Raw genomic sequence first — 14,484 nt, 5'->3', positions numbered from 1 at the left:
ACCCGCATGAAAGACCCCCTAAGCTTATGTCTACCAGCTTAGGTTAAAAACTTCCCCAAGGCACAAATCCGTCCTTGTCCTTGGATGAGTACTACTGCCACCACCAAGTGATTTAAACAAAGATTCAGGGAGGGCCACTTGGATCCCTATCTCCCCCAAAATATCCCCCCAAGCCCCTACACCCCCTTTCCTGGGGAGGCTTGAGAATAATATCCTAACCCAATTGGTTACAAAGTGAGCACAGATCAACCCCCCTGGGTCTTTAGGACACTGAAAAACAAGCAGGTTCCTAAAAGAAGTTTATTTTAAAAAAGATAAAAGAATCACCTGTGTAAAGTCAGGATGGAAGATAACTTTACAGGGTAACAAAAAGATTCAAAACACGGAGGATTTCCCCTCTAGGCAAAACTTTAAAATGACAAAAACAGGGATAAACCTCTCTTAGCACAGGGAAAATTCACAAGCTAAAACAAAAGATAATCTAACGCATTTCCTTCCTATTACTTACAATTTGTAATCTCAGAGGCCTTTAGTTCAGGTACGGTTTTGGGGGATGTATTTTCCCTGCCCTGGTTCCTCGCTGTCCCGGAGAGAACACACAAAGAGAGCACAAAACAAAAACCTTCCCCCACAGATTTGAAAGTATCTTCTCCCCGCATTGGTTCTTTTGGTCAGGTGCCAACCAGGTAACTTGAACTTCTGACCCCTTTACAGGCAATGGAAGGATTTTATGCTACTCTTAGCTGTATGTTTATGACAGGTGCTTTGAAGGGTCAGGCTGTTTCCTAGATAGACAGGTTGGGCTTTGCACCGAAGAGTGTTCTCGGGCAGCTTGGCATTCCGCTCCTGCTCCTCTCTGAGATCACTGGTTAGAGGGACAGCTACACCGGCAGCACAGCCCCCTTATCGAGCTCGGCCAGGCTGCCGTGTGGGATACGGTTCCCACTAGACAAGACGTGCATCAGGGCTGGGTTTGGCACCCGTTGCTGGTCAGTTCCGACTCGGTTCCAAGCCCGCAGAGGCCGGTTACGGGTGGGTCACCTGCGTTTTCCTCCTCCTCCCCCAGAAACACGAGAAGCCCAAGTACGTGCTGTGCGTGGCCTTCACCGAGAATGGGGACGTGGTCACCGGGGACTCCGGGGGCAACCTCTACATCTGGGGCAAAGGTCAGCGCCGGGAGGGGTGGGGGGCAGTGGGAGCTGCCCAGGGCAGGGGGCTGCCTGGGGGAGGGAGAATTACAGGTGGGAGGAGCTACCAGAAAGAGCATCTGGATTTGGATGGGGGGGAGGGATGGGGCTGGAGTCATAGCAGCACAAGTGACCCTGTAACCACCCCGTGGGGACCCTAAATTACAACTGCCTCTCCCCCTGCAAGGGTGGGGGAGGGAGGGCGTTGGGTCACGGGTGGGGGAGGGGCGTGTGGGTCCTAGTGGGGGGGGGGGGTCCAGCAGGGGCGTGGGCGTGGTGGATCCCAGCGGGGGGGTCCTGCAGTGGCGAGCGCATGGTGGGTCCCAGCGGGGGGGGGGGGGGGGCCTGCAGGGGTGGGGACATGGGGGGTCCTGCAGGGGTGGGGGCGTGGTGGGTCCTGTAGGGGCGGGGGCGTGGTGGGTCCCAGCAGGGGGTCTCCTTGCTGACTGTGCCCTTGCCGGCAGGGGGGAACCGGATCAGCCAGGCGGTGCTGGGGGCCCACGAGGGTGGCGTCTTCGGGCTGTGTGTGCTGCGCAATGGCACCATCGTCTCGGGCGGCGGCAAGGACCGCCGGGTCGTGCTCTGGGGGCGTGACTACCAGAAGCTGCAGGAGAATGAGGTGAGGGGGGTCAGTGGGGGGGGAGCAGCTACTGCCCCCGCTCAAGGGTCCCCTTCGGGGTGCAGTGTTCTGCCACGCAGCCACCACGGGGCAGGAGGGAGGGTGGGCAGAATCCCAGGAGCCAGGACTCCTGGGTTCTCTCCCCAGCTTGGGCTGGGGGAGGCTGGGAGCCAGGACTCCTGGGTTCTGCCTTGAGCTCTGGGAGGGGAGTGGGGTCTGGTGGGTTGGAGCAGGGAGGGGGGGCAGGGCTGGGAGCCAGGACACCTGGGTTCTATCCCCAGCTATGCCCATGGCTCAGTGCCCTCCCCTCCCCCAGGTCCCAGAGAGCTTCGGGCCCGTGCGCACCATCGCAGAAGGCAAAGACGACACCCTCTTCGTGGGGACGACCCGCAACTCTGTGCTGCAGGGCTCGCTGGCCACCGGCTTCTCCTCCCTGGTGCAGGTACCCCTCTCCCATGCAGGTTCCCTTGCCCCCCATGCAAGTCGTCCCCCGCCCCCATGCAAGTCCTCATCATTACAGACCCAAAGGGTCGGGGCTCTGGCCCCAGCTTTGGAACAGTCTCTGGGAGGCCCCGTCAATGCGCCGGACCCCCGCAGTCTCACTCTTCCTCTGGGGCAGGCCCCGTGGCTTCACCGCCTCTCTAGGCCGGACCCCTGGGCCGCCAGCCCCACTGTGAGTTCCGCTCAGCGAGACCCACTGACGCAGACCCGTACAGCGCGGGCAGGGTTATTAGGCAACTGGCCCCAGCGTAGAAAGTCCTTGGTCAGCAGAGAGGAGAAAGTTACAGCCTGGCCCGTCCCGACCAGCCCCAAGCCCGGCCAAGCCGTGCGACCCCCTTTGTGTGTCATCTTTGGTCACGTTTCCAGACGTCCCATCTGGCCTCTTCTCAGTCCTTTGTTCCCAGCTGCTCAAAGCAGGCTGGGGTCCTGCAGTGGGGGGCCTCCATGGTCATTAGGTGCTAGGTAGGAAATGTCCTGCTGATTGGATTGGGCATTGCCTTCGGGGACTCTCTATTGACCAGGGCCCCCAGACAGCCCGGTACCATTCACACCTGCATCTCTAGGCCTCCACTGAGAGTAACCAGCCCGTTCCCACCCCCTCGGTGACAATGCAGCATGGGGGGAAATTGAGGCATGCACATATTCATACCAAATGTTTGCAGAAAATTCCCACTTGGTCACATCATTTCCCGCTTCGAGAGCGAACTGATCGGGATCGCTTCAGCCAGGGACCTGGGAAAGTTCAGCCCCACCTTCCCCCACCCCGGGTAGCTGCACTACCAGGACCTTTCGGGTTTGAAACTGGTCTGGGGTCCTGCCACTCCCTGCCCCCCTCATCTGCCAGGGAGCAAGGAGAGCAGTGACCCCTGTTCCGCCATGTGCCAGCTGTCTCGGGGGCAGCTGGGGTGGGACTCCTTGCCCCAGCCGTATCTCTGGGGCTCTGGTGTCCCAGGGGCTGGTGAGGCCAGGATGCAGGGGGCTCCCCAACATCATAGAATATCAGGGTTGGAAGGGACCTCAGGAGATCATCTAGTCCAACCCCTTGCTCAAAGCAGGACCAATCCCCAGACAGTTTTTTACCCCAGTTCCCTAAATGGCCCCCTCAGGGATTGAACTCACAACCCTGGGTTTAGCAGGCCAATGCTCAAACCACTGAGCTATCCCTTCCCCCATGGGCATGCCTCCCTTTGGTCCTGGATCCCAACTCCAGGGCTGCTCATATGCAAGGTGCCCATCTCTCCTCTTGGGGTAACCTGTTGCCCTCACCACCAGGGCAGAGTCCTCTCGTCTCCCCCACACTTCTGGAGGGCTGGGATTCCCTGGCCACAGCCTTCCAGCTGCTTCTCTCACCTGTGGACAAGGCAAACCGGTTTGGCTGCCCCCTGCCCCGCCTGCATGTGCCCAGGCTCAGCTGGGGTCTCCTGGGAACTGGGGTGTGGCTCACATCTGCGGTGTGGAGCTGGGCGGGGACCGGATCCAGGTGTCTGGTTACAGACCGGCAGGTGCCCTGAGCCAGGGGGAAAATCCCCCCTCCCTCAGGGATAGCTGCATCTCACCTGGCTGGCGTGACTCAGAAGCTGGGTCTGGATATCCTGTCTTAGAGCGACACAGTCATTCCCTCAAGGGCATCAAACCTGATATCTTGGAGAGCCCCAAGGACCAGCCCCCCCCCCCCAATCCTTCCTGAGCCGCGGGGATCCGAGGGCGAATGGCTTCACGTTTGGCCCCTTCGCCCCAGGTCCCAGCCCTTCAGCGTCGGGTGGGGTCACGCTGCACAGGGCTTGAGCAGGGTTCTCTCTGTCCCAGCACCTCTCCACCCTATGAATGTCTCCCCCGCCGACCGCACCCACTCGGGTGTGTCTGAGCCCGGGGGAGTACAACCGGACACGTGGAGTGGGAGCCTGTCTGTGCCCCAGGAGCTGCCTGGGTCACGGCTTCCTCCCCACGCTCAGTCACACGTCGCTCACTCTGCGGGTTTGAGCTGCAGGCTACCTGCCTGGGCTGACGGAGCGTGACTCAGCCTCTGTCCTGGCCAAACCAGCCGTGGGCATTTGGCCCACTTACACCCTGTCCGCCTGCAGATATTACCCTCAGGTCAGGGAGGTCCCTTGGAGGAGGTCTGACCCCCCCCCCCGGATACTCCCCCAACTGTGGCTTTCCCCGAGTCCCCCTCCTGGGATGCCACCGTTGGCTCCCCCTTCCCCAGACCCATGCTCAGGCCAGTCTCTTTCCATACCCGGCCCTGCTGCCCTCCCCCTCCTCTGCCAGCCAGCCAGCACTGGGCAGATCCTTCGGCTCCCTGTCCGCTAGCCACGGTTTAAGCTCGTGGGGACAGATCTTACTGCACAGCTCCAACCCAGCCAGGTTACCCGGCTCCTCCAGCCTGGGGGCCCCTGCTGCGGAGAGATTCTTCCAGCTTCTCTGTAGGTGTCTTTGCACGCCCCGAAACCAGCTCCTCCATGCCGCAGGGTCCATTCCAGTGGAGCCTGTTTGAACCGTCCCCAGTCTCCACCCCATCCCCCCATATGGCTCTGGGGCTGAGGGAGGGGTGAGACAGCCGGGTTCAGATCACAGGCCCGGGCAAAGGCAGGCAGGGAGGTCGGCGTCTATATCATGCTCCCCACCACCACTAAACTGGGGCAACAATGTGGTATCTAGGCTCCTTGTGGAGTTGGCATCCCGGGGCCTTTCCCACTTGCTCCTCAGAGGGTCCTCTCACTCCTCCATCTCCAGTCCCTGCTCTTCTGGGTCCTACGGCTCCTTCCCTCTCAGCTCCAGCTCCCACCACTTCAGATCTGTCAGTGGGAAGCCAGGTCATAAGATCTGGATGGGGAACCAGGTCTCGAGGACGTCCTGCTGCCGCCTCAGCTGCTCTGTGTCACTGCCCAGCTGTTGCCTCGGCCACTCTCAGACCCGCTTGGGGTCTGGAACCTGCTTCGTGGACCCATCGTCCTTCTCCAGCTGTGCAATCAGCCGCTCCTTGTTGAGCATCCCAACGCCTAACCCTGTCTCCCTGCCCGGGTTGTGATGTCCTTAGGGAGATGGTTCTACGCCATTTCCTTTAACTGCCCTTGTTTTACTGCTGCACGTCATTTACTGCAAACGGCTTCTTGTGTATTCAGCATCCCACTACTGCCACCACCAGTCATGGATCAGCAGGGATGGTGCTCTGGCACCCTTCAGTGGTCTCACTCTTCCTCCAGAGCAGGCTCCGCGGTGTCACCACCTCCCTAGGCTGGACCTGGGCCACCAGCCCCTGTGCTTCCCACTGTGAGATCTACTCCGCCAGACCCACTGAGGCAGACCCTGAGGGACAGTTGTACAATCTTAGGGAGCAACGCCCCTCACTCAGCATCTGCAGGGATGCTCAGCCAGCGTTGTCTAAACAGCCGGCTGTATTAGTCGACTGGACCCCAGCATAGGAAGTGTTTGGTCAGTCGAGAGAAGAAAGTTACCGCCAGGCCCATTGTGGTCAGCCTAGAGCCCAGCAGAGCAGTGTGACCCTCTTCGCTCCTAGCCTGTCCCTCCGTGTCATCTTTGTTCAAGTTCCCAGGCCCGTCCCACCTGGCCCCTCCCGTTCCCAGCTGCTCAAACCTGGCTAACTTTCTGCGTAGGGGGAGCCCTCCATGGTCGTTAGTTGCTAGGTACCAAGTGTCCCGCTGATTGGATTGACTATTGTCTTCGGGGACTCTCCATTGACCCGGGCCCCCAACCTGAGACAGCCAGGCGCCATTCACACCTGCATCTCTAGGCCACTACCAAGAGAAACCAGCCCTTTCTTGACCCCTTGGTTACAGTGCAGCATAGGGGGAAACTGAGGAACACACAGTATTCATACTAAAAGTTTACAGAAAATTCCAACTTCAACATACCTATCCCTTCCCCCTCTCCCCCTTGCAGGTACCCATCCCCTCCCCCTCTCTCTCCCTCCCCCAGGTACCCATCCCCACCCCGCACCCCCACGGGTATCCATCCCCTCCCCCTTGCAGGTATCCATCCCCACCTCCGCCCCCCGCAGGTACCCATCCCCACCCAAGCAGGTATCCATTCCCCCTCCCTCCCCGCAGGTATCCATCCCCTCCCCGCACACACACAGGTACCCATCCCCACCCCACACCCGCGCAGGTATCCATATCCGCCCCCCATGCAGGATGCCCTGCCATGCCCTGGAGTAGGAGTCTGGAGCAGGACAAATGGTGCTGAGACTTCCCTGACAGCCAAAAGAGGAGGTCTGTGCTGGCTCAGCCCCTCCCTCTGCCTTCTCGGTTGGCGGGGTGTGGGTGGGGCTCTCTGCGCTTTGGGGTCTGGATACTGGGGGTCACATGCCACATCCTGAGCCTGGTTCTTGGGGGCATCAGGCTGTGGGGAGCAAATGCGGGTCGGGGGTGCCTAGAATACTCCATGATCTGACTGAGGAGATTAGCGATTATCTTCAAAGCCTCATGGAAGACGGGAGAGATTCCAGAGAAGTGGAAAAGGGCAAGTATGGTGTCCATCGACAGAAAGGGGAATGAAGACATCCCAGGGAATTACAGACCAGTCAGCTTAACTTCCGTACCCAGAACGAGAATGGAGCAAATAGGCCATCAATCAATGTGCAAACACCTAGAAGATAATAAGGTGATAAGTTGTCACGGACTCACAGATCGTGCCCACTCTTGGCCCCATGCGGTCCGTGGGGGTGCCCCTTTCAGTGTGACAGCCCTTCTTGGGGGTCCACTCTCTCTCGGGGTCAGGCCCCTCCACCTCCTGGAGCCGCACCTCTCAGAGCCTTAGCACACCTGTTTCTCGCCGTGAGCCCTCTTAGGGAGTGCACTCGCTCTGGACCCCCCAGGCCTCCACTCCCGAAGGGGTTGATGCAACCCCGTTCTCTAGACCGGAGTGACTCTCAGCTAGCGTAAAACAGGAGGGTTTATTGAAAGTTGAACACAGCACAGGAAACTCTCAGGGTCTCAGGTCTGGCCTCCCTCAGCCCAGCACATCCCAGTCTCTCTGCATCCAGATGGGCTCTGCCTGCTCCCCCTCTCCAGCTCAGAGCCCCCCTGCTTCCCAGCTGGGCATCTGATATCACCGGCCCCAGGCCCCGCCTCTGTCCGGTGTCTTCTCTCCAGGTAAACCGGGTCATAAACCGGAGCCTCCTCTCCTCGCTTCTGTCCTATGGCTGGAACCGGCTGGTTAGGTCACTGGGTCCTCACTCTGCAGCCCATTGTCCTCCCACTGGCCAGAACCGGCTGCGTCTCCTAAGCTGGGCCTCCGGGTCACCGGTCGCTGGGGTATCCATCCTCCAGGCCATCGGCTGGGGTCCCAAGTTCCCTCTCCAGTCCTCTGTAACAACAAACTCCCTCTCCCCTCACCTCGTTAAACCAGTAACACCCAGGGAAACTGAGTCCCACTCCCTCCGCATGCAAACCATTGAAACTCCACAGAAAAGAAGAACCCCCCCGACTTCGTCAGCATGGCTTTGTCAAGTACAAATTGTGTCCGACCAACTGGATAGCTTTCTTTGACAGTGTAACAAGCCTTGTGGGTGGGGTGGGGAGAGCGGTAGCTATGGTATAGCTTGACTTTAGTAAGGCTTTTGATACAGTCTCGTATGATCGCCTCACAAACAAACTAGGGAAATACAACCTAGATGGAGCTACTATGAGGTGGGTGCATAACTGGTTGGAAAATCGTTCCCAGATAGTAGTTATCGGTGGTTCACAGTCATGCTGGAAGGACATAACAAGTGGGGTCCCGCAGGGACCTGTTCTGGGTCCGGTTCTGTTCAATATCTTTATCAGTGATTTAGATAATAGCATAGAGAGCACACTTATAAAGTTTGCGGACGATACCAAGCTGGGAGGGGTTGCAAGTGCTTTGGAGGATAGGATCCAAATTCAAAATGATCTGGACAAACTGGAGAGGTGGTCTGAAGTAAATAGGATGAAATTCAATAAGGACAAATTCAAAGTGCTCCACTTAGGAAGGAACAATCAGTTGCACACGTACAAAATGGGAAATGACGGCCTAGGAAGGAGTACTGCGGAAAGGGATCTGGGGGCCTTAGTGGATCACAAGCTAAATATGAGTCAACGGTGTAACACTTGCAAAAAAAGCAAATATTCTGGTATGTATTAGCAGCAATGTTGTAAGCAAGACACGAGAAGCAATTCTTCCGCTCTACTCCGCGCTGATTAGGCCTCAGCTGGAGTATTGTTCCAGTCCTGGGCGCCACATTTCAGGAAAGATGTGGACAAATTGGAGAGAGTATCAGGGGGTAGCCGTGTTAGTCTGTATCTACAAAAACAACAAGGAGTCTGGTGGCACCTTAAAGACTAACAGATTTATTTGGGCATAAGCTTTCGTGAGTAAAAACCTCACTTCTTCGGATGCATAGAGTGAAAGCTACAGATGCAGGCATTATATACAGACACATGGAGAGCAGGGAGTTACTTCACAAGTGGCGAACCAGTGTTGACAAGGCCAATTCAATCAGGGTGGATGTAGTCCACTCCCAATAATAGATGAGGAGGTGTCAATTCCAGGAGAGGAAAAGCTGCTTCTGTAGTGAGCCAGCCACTCCCAATCCCTATTCAAACCCAGATTAATGGTGTTGAATTTGCAAATGAATTTTAGTTCTGCTGTTTCTCTTTGAAGTCTGTTTCTGAAGTTTTTTTGTTCAATGACAGTGACTTTTAAATCTGTTTATGTGACCATCACTTAACCTACTGCATTTCTTTGTTGAAATTGGAGAGAGTCCATGATGAAAGGTCTAGAAAACATGACCTATGAGGGAAGACTGAACGAACTGGGTTTGTTTAGTCTGGAGAAGAGAAGACTGAGCAGGGACATAACAGTTTCAAGTACATAAAAGGTTGTTACAAGGAGGAGGGTGAAAATTGTTCTCGTTAACCTCTGAGGACAGGACAAAAAGCAATGGGCTTAACTTGCAGCCAGGGCGGTTTGTGTACGACATTAGGAACAAGTTCCTGTCAGGGTAGCTAAGCCCTGGAACAAATCGCCGAGGGAGGGTTGGAATCTCTGTCCCTGGAGGTTTTTAAGAGCAGATTGGACGAGCAGCTGGCAGGGGCGGGCGAGTTATTACGTGGTCCTGCCGTGAGTGCAGGGGGATGGACTAGTTGTCCACTCAAGGTCCCTTCCTGCCCTACACTTCTGTGATTCTATGGTCACCTGGGAGGAGGGGAGGGCTTATGAGGGCCTTGGGTGTGGGGGTGAGCGCTTGGGAGCGGGGCAAGGTGGGGGTCACAGCCATAGTGACATACACAGGACACATAGAAAACAGTTGCGACCCGGTTTGTGGAGTCAGGACACCTGGGTTCTATCCAGGTCTGGGAGGGGGCCAGGACTCCTGGGTTCTATCCCCATCTCTGAGGGGGATTTATGCTCACCTTGCTGAGTCCCAGGGAGCCCTGGGTGGGAAGGGCTGGGCACTCAGCAGGCCCATCTCTCCCCAGGGTCACACAGAGGAGCTCTGGGGCCTGGCCACCCACCCCAGCCTGGACCAGTTCCTGACCTGCGGCCAGGACAGGCAGGTTCATCTGTGGAGCGTGGCCACCCGCCGGCCGCTGTGGAGCAAAGCCATCGAGGTGAGCGGATTGGGGGACCCACCAGCTGGGAGGGTCCCACAGAGTGAGGGTGGGGCATTGGCTGCAGTTCTCCTAGGCCTGGAGTGAACCTGTCTCTCTCTGCCCCCCAGGACGCGGCCCGCTCGGCTGGCTTCCATCCCAACGGCTCCGTGCTGGCGGTGGGGACGGTGACGGGAAGGTATGGGGGTGGGGCGTGGAAGGGGCTGGCCCTGGGGGGGCACTGCAGCCCTACGGGGAGCCCAGGGCAAGGTGGGGAGTGGGGCACAGAGCCTCGTTCCCGTGGGGTGGGGGAGGGCACTGGGTCCGTGCCGCTGCCCCCAAGCCGGCAGCCCCTTGACGGTGGTGGCGCCCAGCAAAGCCCCAGTGCCTGGCAGAGCTCAGGCCTGGCCCGGGAGCTGGCGCTGTAGTGACCCCCCCGTCCCTGGGCAGCTGTGTCTGGGCACCCCCAGGGTGGGGTTCGCCAGCCGGCTCCGGCCGTGCTGCCTGCGGGCAGGACGCGCTGCTGCTGCTCCAACTCGGGGGCCTGCACCCTAGAGCACCCGCCCTCCTGAGATCCCAGCCCCACAGAGGGCCAGACCCCAAGATGAAGGATTATTATATAGGAGAGGGGGTGCCAGGCCCTTCTACCCCCCCGTTCCATCGGACAGATGCTGGGCAGGTGCAGGGTCCCTGGACCACAGTCCCGTTCTCCCCGCCAGGTGGCTGGTGCTGGACACGGAGACGCGGGACCTGGTCACAATCCACACGGACGGCAGCGAGCCCATCTCCGTCGTCAGCTTCTCGCCAGGTAGGGGACACCCAGCGCACTGCGGGGGCAGCTGCAGCTGAGTTAGCAGGGGCCGCGGGTCAGGAGTGAGGGGCACCGGCAGAACTGGGGGAGCCCGGGGCTGGGCTGGCAGGGGGCTGCGGGTCGGGAGTGAGGGGCATCGGCAGAGCTGGGGGTGGGGAGCCCAGGGCCGGGCTAGCAGGGGCTGTGGGTCGGGAGTGAGGCATCGGCAGAGCTGGGGGTGGGGAGCCCAGGGCCGGGCTAGCAGGGGCTGCGGGTCGGGAGTGAGGCATCGGCAGAGCTGTGGGAGGGGAGCCCAGGGCCGGGCTAGCAGGGGCTGCGGGTCGGGAGTGAGGCATCGGCAGAGCTGGGGGTGGGGAGCCCAGGGCCGGGCTAGCAGGGGCTGTGGGTCGGGAGTGAGGGGCACTGGCAGGGCTCGGGGGGGCAGGGCTGGGCCAGCAGGGGCTGTGGGTCGGGATTGAGGGGCACCGGCAGAGCTGGGGGAGCCAACCCTGTCATGCCTGCCTTGACCACGCATCCTCAGCCCTTCCCGTCCCCGATTCCAGTAGCCCCTTGGCTCCCGTGAGGGGCGTCCCGCCGTCCGTCCCTGGCCCAGGCCCTGCTCCGCAGCCCCTGCTAGCCCGTGTGGCTCTGCCCAGCTCCTCCTCTCTGTGCCCCCAGATGGCAGCTACCTGGCCGTGGGCTCCCACGATAACTTCGTCTACGTCTACGGCGTCTCCGAGGGCGGTAGGAAGTACAGCCGCGTCGGCAAGTGCTCGGTAGGTGGGGGCCGGGCGGGGAAGGAGGGACCCTCGCCGGGGCTCTGCTGGAGGGGCGCCCATGGGGCTGGCAGAGCCACTCGCCCTGCAGCGCAGGGGGTGGCCAGTGGGGGGCACTGCCAAGCGTGTACCCCGCGAGGCTCACCACAGGGTTGCCCTGGCTGGGGGCGGGGAGCGAGCCGGGTGCCCCTCTGGAACCAGATGCTTGTTCTCTCTGTAGCACAGGCACCCCCAGAACCCCAGGCCAATACTCCCACTGGGGTCGGTCCCACCCCCGCTAGCCCCCTGCCCTGCCCCCCAGGGTCAGACACCCTACCACCCCCATTAACCCCCTCTGCGCCTCCCCCACAGGGTCATTCCAGTTTCATCACTCACCTAGACTGGGCAGCCGACAGCAGCTGTTTCGTCACCAACTCTGGGGACTACGAGATCCTGTACTGTGAGTGAGGCCTGGGGTGTGCTGGGGAGCCGTGTCCCGCTGGGCGCCGGGCCAGGCTCTGGGCATCAGTCCGGGGAGCCGGGCCCCGCTGGGCGCCGGGCCAGGCTCTGGGCATCGGGCCGGGGAGCCGGGCCCCGCTGGGCGCCGGGCCAGGCTCTGGGCATCGGGCCGGGGAGCTGGGCCCCGCTGGGCGCCGGGCCAGGCTCTGGGCATCGGGCCGGGGAGCCGGGCCCCGCTGGGTTCCGGGCCAGGCTCTGGGCATCGGGCCGGGGAGCCAGGGCCCGCTGGGGGCTGTACCAGGAGCCTGGCCCAACTGGGCACCATGCCAGGAGCTGGGGTCCTGCTGGGCACCACACTTTAAAGGCTGGGATGCTTTGGCCCCAAGGTGGCAGTGACCAATCAAAACAGGGGCAGGCGTGTTCTTCCCCCCTGGGAGGAGAGAAATAGTCCCGTGTCCCCAGTGGGGCATCTCGGCAGTGGGTAGCCCAGGGCCCCCCATTTCCCTGCGGGGCCCAGAGACACCCACATCCTCAGCCTGGGGAGTAAACGGTTAATACGGGAACGTACTTGGGGGGCCCAAGGTGCAGCCAGCTCAGGGCTGACCTGGAGGCCAGGACTCCTGGGTTCCACTCCTGGCGCTGGCTGGTGGCAGGGCTGCACCCTGGTCCCCCCCCATAATGGGGGGATTATGGGACTGCCCCCCCCCGGGGCGGCACAGGGAGACCCCCGCAGCCAGGGGAGTATCCTGGGCTGTTGGGGTTGGGGGCTCTGGGGCTGCTCTGTGGGGCAGGGTCCCCTGCTCATCCGGCCTTCTTGTCTCCAGGGGACCCCACCACCTGCCGGCAGATCCCCAACGCCGGGGCCGTGCGCAACCTGGAGTGGGCCACGGCCAGCTGCGTGCTGGGCTTCGGGGTCTTCGGTGAGTGCCGGGGCAGCAGGGAGCTGGGGGCCAGCCCCACTCAGGACACGCTCACCCCGGCTGTGGGGCGTGGCTGGTCCTGCTGTGCTGGGGGGCTGTTTGGGGACCAGGGCTGGGGGTGGCTGTAGGGGCTGGGGGTGGCAGGTGAGTAAAAGGTTGTGGAGCAGATTGGGGGTCTGGTCAGGAAGCGAGGGGGTGGGGGGGGCTGCTCAGGGAGGGGGCTAGGGGCGGGGGTGGGGATGGGGTCACTGGTTGGGGAGCAGGGCTTAGGGGGCAGGTTGGGGAGCGGGGCTGGGGGTGTGGGGCGGAAGGTTGGGGAGCGGGGCTCGGGGGGCTGGTTGGGTATTGGGATTGGGGAGTGGATTGTGCTGGAGGGGAGGTCGGGGAGCGGGGTTCGGGGGGCTGGTTGGGGAGCAGGGCTCGGGGGCAGGTTGGGGAGCAGTGCAGAGGGCTGGGCGTGTAGGGCAGAAGGTCGGGGAGCGGGGCTCGGGGGGCTGGTCAGGGAGTGGGGCTGGGGTGCGGGTGCGGCTGGGGGGGCTGGTCGGGGAGCAGGGCCGGGGGATGGATGGGGCTCAGTTAGGGAGCGGGAGTTGGGGCTCTGTGGTGGCCCCGTGCTCAGGCCTGGCCTGCCCTGCCCTGTCTGCCCTGGCAGGGATCTGGCCGGAGGGCGCGGACGGGACAGACATCAACGCTGTGTGCCGCTCCCACGACGGCAAACTCCTGGCCTCCGCCGACGACTTCGGCAAAGTGCACTTGTTCTCCTACCCCTGCTGCCAGCCGCGGGTGAGTGCCAGCCCTGTGCCCACCCCCGGTGCCCCACCCCCTGATGCCCCACACCAGCTGTGGGTGAGTGCCAGCCCGTGCCCCACCCCCTGGTGCCCCATGCCAGCTGTGGGTGAGTGCCAGCCCATGCCCCACCCCCTGGTGCCCCCAGTGCCAGCCATGTCCCCGGTGCTGCAGCACTGCCCCTCCCCCCCCATCTCTCACTGCCCCTAGCTGTGGGGGCCCCTTCTCCAGGCTGAGTCTCCTCTGGGTCGTTCCCTGCCCTCCCCCACAACCCAGCCCCTCTAGCGCCCGTGGGCCCCCCCAGCCATGGCCCCGGCTGCCGCAGGTTCCCGGCCCTGACCCCGCCCGTCTCCTTGGCAGGCCCCGAGCCACGCGGCCGGCGGGCACAGCAGCCACGTGACCAACGTTGCCTTCCTGCCCGACGACAGCCTGCTGCTCTCCACCGGCGGCACCGACACCAGTGTCCTGCAATGGCGTCTCGTCTAGAGGGCGGGGCATGGGGGGCCGGCATGGGGCGGGGGGCGGGGGCTGTATTTTCCAGAGATCTATATATGTATTGAGTCTATATTCAGAGCTATATTGAAAGGCTGGGGCGGGACAGGGCCCGGGGGGCAGGCCCAGACTCCGGGGGGGGCACTTTGTTGGGGAGGGTGCCCTTTCTTAGGGGGCTCAGCTCCCCTCCCCCCCCAAGGACTGGGGAGGAAGCTGCTTGGGGAATGGGGGGGGGAATCAAGGGTGACATGTGCCCCTTCCTGGGGGGGATGGGAGAGCGACACAGAATGTACCCCCCAGCCAGGACTGGGGCTGGCTCTGCCCTTCCCCACCCCCACCAGACTGCTGGGCATGTGGGTCGTGCCCCCCTCCCCAGCCAGCCGTATTTGCAGTGGACGTGGGGGTGG

General features: G+C 61.5%; 1 protein-coding gene across 3 annotated transcripts in view; it reads left to right on the top strand.

The window, feature by feature from the left end:
• Positions 1-14,086, top strand: part of EML2 (EMAP like 2) — a 42,446-nt gene extending 28,360 nt beyond the window's left edge. For all 3 annotated transcript variants that reach the window (XM_054009934.1, XM_054009933.1, XM_054009935.1), the window contains 11 exons: positions 1,067-1,166; positions 1,652-1,806; positions 2,123-2,248; positions 9,765-9,896; positions 10,007-10,074; positions 10,595-10,683; positions 11,344-11,441; positions 11,793-11,880; positions 12,704-12,799; positions 13,452-13,582; positions 13,946-14,086. In XM_054009934.1, the coding sequence (XP_053865909.1) occupies positions 1,067-1,166; positions 1,652-1,806; positions 2,123-2,248; positions 9,765-9,896; positions 10,007-10,074; positions 10,595-10,683; positions 11,344-11,441; positions 11,793-11,880; positions 12,704-12,799; positions 13,452-13,582; positions 13,946-14,071 (1,209 nt within the window). In that variant the 3' untranslated portion in view covers positions 14,072-14,086. The remainder of the gene's footprint in view (positions 1-1,066; positions 1,167-1,651; positions 1,807-2,122; positions 2,249-9,764; positions 9,897-10,006; positions 10,075-10,594; positions 10,684-11,343; positions 11,442-11,792; positions 11,881-12,703; positions 12,800-13,451; positions 13,583-13,945) is intronic.
• The last annotated feature ends 398 nt before the right edge of the window (positions 14,087-14,484 follow it).

Source organism: Malaclemys terrapin, chromosome 20 (assembly GCF_027887155.1).
Source record: "Malaclemys terrapin pileata isolate rMalTer1 chromosome 20, rMalTer1.hap1, whole genome shotgun sequence".
Classification (NCBI taxonomy): domain Eukaryota; kingdom Metazoa; phylum Chordata; order Testudines; family Emydidae; genus Malaclemys; species Malaclemys terrapin.
This window is presented reverse-complemented; position numbering and strand designations above follow the sequence as displayed.